At 35.2% G+C, this 8,593-nt stretch overlaps 1 protein-coding gene across 1 annotated transcript; it reads right to left on the bottom strand.

Annotated features, from left to right (window-relative positions):
- Positions 1-692: 692 nt before the first annotated feature.
- mnx2a (motor neuron and pancreas homeobox 2a) lies at positions 693-4,246 on the bottom strand. Its single transcript, XM_077216832.1, has 3 exons — positions 3,544-4,246; positions 2,677-2,837; positions 693-1,746 (listed from the first exon to the last, which is right to left on the bottom strand). Exons 1-3 carry the CDS (start codon positions 3,965-3,967, stop codon positions 1,393-1,395), a joined length of 939 nt encoding a protein of 312 aa, XP_077072947.1. The 5' UTR covers positions 3,968-4,246; the 3' UTR covers positions 693-1,392.
- Positions 4,247-8,593: the final 4,347 nt, after the last annotated feature.

Here is an 8,593-nt window from a genome sequence, read left to right as displayed (position 1 = left end):
CAGCGAGACGTTTTTTTTTCTCAAAGACTTCAACAGTAGCCTCAGGTGAGATCGAAATGCAGGTGCAATTTTCCAAATGTGTGATAAATGTTCACAGTTTGCCACTTTGAGTGCTCGAGTTTCCTTTGGTTTGGCAGGGTATTTATTCCCGTCACTGCAATGCATTTAATCAACATATAAATATGTCCAATTCTAGCTTGACTGCACCTTCTCTGCTTTAATATTTAATTGTTGGCCTAACACCACACCCATGTAAAACTGCTCTTTTGGTCATTGAGGTAATTCATCTTTTCAAATTAAATGGCCCGGTGACATCAGCATAAGGAGTAGATTATTTTACTTTTCCTTCATTAACTTAATTATTTGCCTATCAGTAAACCCCCCTGAGTAATTCATATTTGAGAGGCTGTGGCCATAAATATCAGGGCCCTCGTTATTTATAATGCACTGTAGATTCATCTGAGCTTTAATCACCATCTCTGTCAGCTAGAGGTTAAAAGGGAGAGGAGAGTGGGACGATGAATATAGGATGCGGGTAATATTCATTTAGTTTTAAACCTTTCGCTCATGTGCCAGATGCATAAACAGAGCCTAAACTTTTATTTGTGTATGCACTGCAGCATTTTCACATCTTTAAAGAACAAAAAGGGTTCAATGACAGCAAGTGAGAGAATGCCTGAAACTCATCTTCAATTTTGTTTATTTCCCTCTGTCTCCAAGTACATATTTTACCAGCGTTCTTTGAAGGTCACACAATCCTTCAATCGGAGTCCTGATATCACGTTGAATAAATTAGATATATAATCTATCAGTTAAATAACATTAAAGACACCAACAGCAACAACATGACATAAACTAATGGACTAACTAATGAACCGTTCACAGTTTGCCCTTGTTCAATATTTGCTGAGGATTTAGCAGTTCCTCTGTGTTTCTTAGTCAATGGTTACTGGAAGAAAGCTGACACTGATGACCTCTGGACAATCTTCTGTTCCTCAGCATCCACTCGAACGAAATGTGTTTAAGAGACCTAGTCAGCCTGAGACTTTCAGTGGAAAGGCCTCCTCATTTGGTTCAACAGCAGCTTTGTTTGTTTGTTTTTTCAACCGAAATAGCCATATTAACATACATAGTAAAGAGTTTGATCGCATAAGAAAAACAAGTTAGTTTGAAATAGTGTACATTTGCAGTTTACAAGCAGCCTTCAAGAAAAAATATTAAGTGCAAATAAACTGGAAGACAATTATTTAAGACTTTTCGTCTATAAACGTCAATGAACTTAATTTTGACATCAACAGCTTTCAGTCTTGAGGTGTTGTATTTTAAACCTTGATGTAGTTAGCAGTCCAATTCATGAATGGACATGCAGACTATACAGCTGCCATTAATCCCTCATAACCCCAGCCTGATCTTTCGGTCTCCTCCGATCTCTTCCAGGTCGTCATCAGAGTAAGAGCCATGAGAGCTGTAGCTCAGCGCGGAGCTGTGCTGCAGGAAGTCCGAAGGGTGAGGTAGGCTCACGCCGACGTTAATGGATTTTCTGAACTCTTCCTCTTCTTCTTCTTCTTCTTCCTCCTCTGCATCCAGGTCCTCATCGTCATCGTGTGCACTGCAGCGACTCAGGTCTTTGGGCTTGTTTCCTCTTTTTCCTGACTTACAGCCATCTGTGTCCTGCTGTGCAACCTGCTCTTTAGCTTTACGGCTGCGCTTCCACTTCATCCGTCGGTTCTGGAACCAAATCTTCACCTGGAAAATACATAACAAACATCACAATCATTTACATAAAAGGTGATCCATTGGTATTAGCTTTTAGGAATATTTAAGGGCTTTTTATTCGAATGATTATCAAAATTATTTTGGTGTTTCTTTGTACGCAATATATTTTTTTTTACCTTATCCCTTCTTTCTCACAACCTGATTTCATGAGAAATCGTAACTATTTTACAAGGTGGTGATTTGTACGGTGTGATTGAAATACGGAAATGCATGATTTTACTTTTAAAAAAAGCATGAAGGTTCAACCCTTAAACCTAACCAGGCATGGGGCATATTGTACGAAACACATGATATTCAAATTCATACGAATTTGCTACCATTTCGTTAAAACATAAAATAGTTATGAATTGCCATGCACTGTAAAAAATTATATGATCAATAAGTTATGACAACATATGTTTTTACAATGCTTTAACTCAACAAAATAAGTTAAGCGCTTTTAAACTTTTTTTTATATAAGTTATACATGATTCAACAATTTTTTTAAGTCAGTTCAATGTAATTTAAGTTGAAATTACTTGAACATCCAAGTTGATCGTAAGAATTGAAGGTGAACTTTTCAGTGTGAGAGTGTGTTGCTTTCTCCTCACTTGTGTATTAGTCAGCATGAGAGATGTGGCCACAAATCCCTTATTTCTCCCAATCCGATTTCATTAGACAACTATTTTACGAAGTGACTATTTTCATATAAATCCAATGTGATTTGTATAAAAACTTATGATTTTTTAGAAAAAGGTACATGAAGGTGAACCCCTAACCTAACCTGCAGTGGGGCATAAGCAGCTTGTATGAAAATGTACGATTGAGATTACAACTACGATTTCAAATAAATTAGCGATCAATTCACTAAAACATAAAATTGTTATGAATAGACATGTGAGTGTGTTGCTTTCTCCTCACCTGTGTCTCAGTCAGCATGAGAGACGTGGCCACTTCGAAGCGTTTGGGTCGTGATAGGTACTTGTTGAGTTTGAACTGGTTTTCCAGCTCTAGCAGTTGCTGGCTGGTGAAAGCTGTGCGTGGTCTCCGGCACTTTCCAATCAAACCAGATTGAGGTGCCCCTGAAAAGAGAGTTTGTTGATAAAGGAGGTGTGAGACTTGTGCCAAAAAAACAAAGACATACGGTGAAGACACCAAGCAGACGCAGCAAAGAACATATTCACCTCTTGTTACTCCCCCCTAATAGACAATGATAACAGCTTTACTTCAGTTTATTGTTGATGACAGGGCTGGGAGATATTGCTTTAGCGGGACAATAAAACACCAGAGAGCACCATTAACTTAATGAAAATTCAATAGATGCTACCAGATAACTTTATTGATGAAGCTCAGGCTGTTTTAAGTGTTTCTTTATAGTTTTCCTTTCGATGAAGGCTGTTTTAATGGAGTTGTCATTTATGATGCTATGAAAAGACTGGAAATAAAAAAAGCTTACATTATAGTTCAGTTAGCAGTAAATACTGATTCAATTATGTTAGAGAATATTTATTGCATGTGAGTGCACTTCTTTGCTGAGAGAACATGAATATATTTTTGGATATATAAAGGTTTATAAATGTATTTTTTTTTTAATTATTTACTATGAAAAAAAAAAACCTTGTAGCAAACTTAGTGGAAATTAGCATAGTTGAAAAAATGCTTTAAAATTACATAGCTACATTATAGTGGCATCATTTAGACATTTTCATTGGCTTGACAATACTTTTTAAATTCTAAAGTATTTAAAAAGTAAACTTTATAAGAATTCTGCAGAAGGGACACACATACCGCTGTAGTCTGCAAGGCGAGGCATTATGAGTCCTGCCCGGAGCCAGTGTTCTAACGGAAATGAACCGGTCACGGCTGCTGCTTTCAGGTGCTCCGGGTACGGATGCGCAAAACCAGAATACGCGAAGGTGGGATGTTGCGCTCCAAATGCCGTGATGGAATACATAGGTGAGGGATACATTCCTTGCATAGACCCTTGAGAAAGTGACGTAAATCCCGGGTGAGAAATATTTATCATGCCTGGTTTGGGGATGACCCCTGTCTGAAGCTGAAAAGCGCGAGTAGGCGAGTTTTGTGTCCGTTTGCATGTTGCGGGCTCGATGTCAATGCCTTCATTGCACAGTCCCGGGGAATCCTCGCGAACTGTCCGCTGACAGCTCTCTGACAACAGAGCGTCTATTCGAAAGTTCTTCGACTTATCCATGGAGCCGAACTTTAAGTGTCAAGTAGCCTACGGTAGGAGCTAAAAATATGGTTATGAGTTTAAGAGTTCCTTTTTCCCCTTCACACTAGGCCTGCATTTACAATTAACTTTAAACGTCGGTAATATTATCTAATTCTTTAAGACAGTTGTAGATATTTTGTTACTGTGACTGAGTGTTTTCATCTCTATACCCGTGACGGAACGCTATGCCTGGAGTGCGAGCAGGCATCAGTTTTTGACTGTCTCGCGCTCTAGCACGCTCCTCCTAAACACTCTCTGATTGGTTCATTTGGATGCCCTTATAGAAGAGAATCTTCCAATACATTCTAATTAATTCACTACACAGGAATTTATTTCAACATCAAGCCATAAAATTCACATCTCTCACGACTTATCGGTCGATTGATAAAAAATATGAAATACTACAAATTGGCCACACAAACAATTACACAACTATTGGCTTTATAAAAAATAATTTGTGTCTACCGAATTATTTGTTATATAATAGGCTAATACCGAATTATAAAACCGAATTATAAAATAGCCTCATATTAGCAATCAAAATATCTCACAAATATAGTTACATATTCATTCACATTATCGATATGATTTCGACTGGATTCTTACTTCACTGTATAAAGATTGGGTTTACACGGCATGTTATGACAATATTTAATTTAATTAAAAGTGATTTTCCTCACCAGTAGCCTAATTCTTAGTGGAACAAAATGTTTAAGATTGATAGCCTGTGCAAGTAAGCCTTATTGAAAATCATTGATAATAATGTCCAATTAGGCTAGGCTATTAATTAAAATGGCAACGTTAGAAATATTTCAAATAGGCCTATAACCATTTTTAAAAAATAATTTGAAAGAATAGAATCGAAACCTAAAGTGTTTTTTAAAAATGCAAATTATAAAGAGATGAATGTCAAATGAGGTACAAAAATCTTGTAATCTGAAATATATTGGTTCTGAATAGCCAGTCGTTTATCTGATATAGCCCAATAGGCTATGCTCTTGTAATGTCACATTCAGATGGCAATTCAAATTTTACAAGGCTACTTGACTAAAACTAAAGTAGCTTATTTAAAGCATTGAAGATGTCTTCACAGTGCACAAAGGAGGAATTAAACATAAATATTCCACTCTTACTGAAATTAATTTTCATGGTTTTCCTGAATGGTGTAATAAATAGCCTACTTAAGGGTTAAATACATTTCTAACTTACACTAACCTTGACAAAAGGACAATGGAGGACAATGTTGACCTTTTCCACTCCGCGCGCTCGCAGGTGCGATGCCGCCTTACTTTTCTCACACACACTAGTAATGCGACGTGTTTGCATGACCAACCGCTCACCCCTATTTCTTCTTATCGGGTGCAAATATATAGCCCACTAATGCACAAATAAAAAGACAAGCATGACACGCAAACGTACACGCTGCAGTTGTGATGTTCTGACATTATCTGCCGGTAATTTGCTGCTTGTTTTTCCAGTAGCCTAACTAATGTCGAAACAACTGGGCAGCTGAGACCTTTGGAGATGATAACGATCTGACACTATAGTAGCGTGCCAACACGGAAGAAAGTGTAGTACGTTTATATATTAGAAAGAAAGAAATCATTGATTCAAAAACGAGAAAGATGCCAATATTATTCAGTACCTCAAAGTCATTTCACACCTGGAGACTCATTTTTTAAGTCGTCTAAATTGAATTCTCAGTTATTTGTTTTTCTGTGGATCGTTTTTTCTCATGGGAAGTCTGGTCATGCTCTCAGCACTGTCAGTGAGTTCCCAGACAAAACCTTGAGGTTATAATTAATCTCAGTTCATTAGGAAGATAAAGGTCAATTATTAGGCTTCTATGTCAATCATTAACACAGTAGTAGAGTTTACACAGCAGAACAGATAATACAAAGATCTGCCTTTTATTTTCTTTCATTTCTGGAAAGAAAAATAAATGGCATATATTTTGAAGTAACCTGTGATGGTAATTCAGTGTTACATTTATTTGTCTCCAACAGCTCAAAAGTGCTATTTGATGAAACAAAAGTTGCAATTGTGTGAATCCCCAGTTCTAAGCTCTGCAATTAATATATTCTTGCTGTCTGTGTCTTACTTTTCATTCAATCAGAAATTAAAATAATTAGATGACAATTTTAACATCGTTTCATTTTTTTCAGACTGAAATCTACTCTCTCCAATATCAATATAAATTAAATGAAAATAAATGAAATGGCATAATAAAATGTTTCAAATAATGATTTATGTATTATTATTATTATTTTAAGGTACTGAATCAATTTAGTTATCAAATACTAATATTATTAGTCAGTAGGATATAAATATTATACAATTAATACAACTTTTTTAAATCCAACATTGTGTTAAAAAGGACAGGGAGCACAAAGGCCTTAACCTCTGCAAACAATAAAATACAATAAGTACCACATTAAGTAGCCTATATATTTGGGGTTGGGGTAAGACAGCTGTGAAAATGAAACTAAAGTTAATTTAAAAGAAGTTAAATTAGAACAAATTGTATTCAATTGAAAATAATTTGTTACAAATAAAGGTATACAATAATATCAATAACTAAATTAATGTAGTAAATTAGATGCAGTGGTTCGCAAAGAACTAAATAAAAGACTCAAAAGAAGCCAGAACCACACTGTACAAATTATATGATCAATAAGTTATGACAACATATGTTTTTACTTTGCTTTAACTAAAAAAATAAAATAAAATAAGTTAAGCATTTTTCAATTTTTTTTATACATATATACTCATTTTTAAGTGTTTAAAGTAATTTAAGTTGAAATTACTTAAAAATCCAAGTTGATTGTACTTTTTGCTCCATGTGAAAACTCATCTGGGGTTTTCAAAAAGCATAATATTGAGTAGGTTTCTACCGTGAGTGACCCAAAGTGGTTATTGCTCAAAATTGCTTTACAAATGTGAGGACTGAATAAATATACAAATACAGATTTCTTTAAAAAAAAAATTACAAATATTTTACTTTATAATGATTTGATTTTAGTAAATTTGTACACTGAAATTTGGAGAGTGAGTAAAATGGTAAGACTTTCTTCAAGACAGATCTACAAATAAATGTCCTCTTTCTAAAAAAGGAGACCACAGATGCCTAACAAGACAGCCAAAAGTGCAAGCCCTCAGCATTCTGGCTGTCCAGAAGGGAGCCAACACTTGTATTCAAGAGACTGTAAAAGAGTCACTGAATAGACAGCTATTCATACACAAATGCAACATGGGCTGCCCCTTTCGTAACTGTCTGACCTCTTGCTCTAGGTCAGATGTAAAAAAATAGCAATGTGCTATGCTTGTGTAGGTTTCAGTGACAGCTTTAAAGCTAATGTGCTGTCTAATTTCCAATTCCAGCCTTCCTACTCAGCGAATTTAAGTCTTTGTCCAGACCTACCAAAAGTTAAAATTGCATGCTGGATTCCACTGAATTGTTGCATCTTATTTTAATTTCCATTCAGAACCATCCCATTGTTGCACTCTTGTGTCCTTGTGATTGACCAAAGGGGAATTGAAAACTTCCTCAGTAACCAGGGCTGGGCGGTGCAGGTTAACCAGTTCAGGCCTGCGTTGAATCGTTTGATTAATGACAGCTATGTTGCAGAGACATCAAGACAATGGCTGAGGCAAGAGGGGTGTGTTTCTGGATAATTACTGGTAAATCCTACCGTTGCTGAGTTAAAGCATAACAGAAAGTTCAACACACACGTGCACGTACTGCAGAGAGGATGACAGGGATGGATAATTAGTCCCGCAGAGCTGCTACAAACATCTGTTGCTCCGGATAAAATGGTGGCAACATCAGGAGCTGCTGGTGCATCGTGGGTGGTTCTTTTGCTGAGATAAAAAAACAACAACACAAAAACATATAATTCTCTGTTACCAATTGAGACATTTCATAAAAAATATGCCATAGTAATTATGAAATTGTACATTTCATAAAAAAGTAAATAAATAAATAAACGTGCAATACCAATTATGGAATTACATTTTATAGTAAAAAAAAAATGCAATACCAATAAGGATATTTTTAATTTATTTTAATGAAATGTATAATGTCATAATTGGTATTGTACTCTATTTATTTATTTATTTATTTATTTTAATGAAATGTATAAAGTGGAATATCAATTATGACATTATAAATAAATGAATAAAAGAGAAATACAAATTATGGCATTATACATTTCATAAAAAAAAATGAAAAATACAAATAAAAGTGCAGTACAAACATGACATTATACATTTTATATAAATAAATAAATGTGCAATACCAATAATGGCATTATACATTTCATATAAATAAATAAATGCGCAATACCAAACATGACATTATACATTTCATATCAATAAATAAATAGAATGCTATACCAATCATGACATTACACTCTAAAAAAAATTATAAGATCAGTAAAACATGGAAAACTACACTATATTGCCAAAAGTATTGGGACACCCCTCCAAATCATTGAATTCAAGTGTTCCAATCACTTCCATGGCCACAGTTGTATAACATCAAGCACCTAGGCATGCAGACTGCTTCTACTGTACAAACATTTGTGAAAGAATGGGTCGCTCTCA

The sequence above is a fragment of the Siphateles boraxobius genome, unplaced genomic scaffold (genome assembly GCF_051911475.1).
Source record: "Siphateles boraxobius isolate OS27281-9 unplaced genomic scaffold, OSU_SipBor_1 7, whole genome shotgun sequence".
In the NCBI taxonomy this organism is placed as follows: Eukaryota; Metazoa; Chordata; class Actinopteri; order Cypriniformes; family Leuciscidae; genus Siphateles; species Siphateles boraxobius.
Note: the sequence above shows the minus strand (reverse complement) of the source record. Positions and strands in the feature narration are given on the sequence as shown.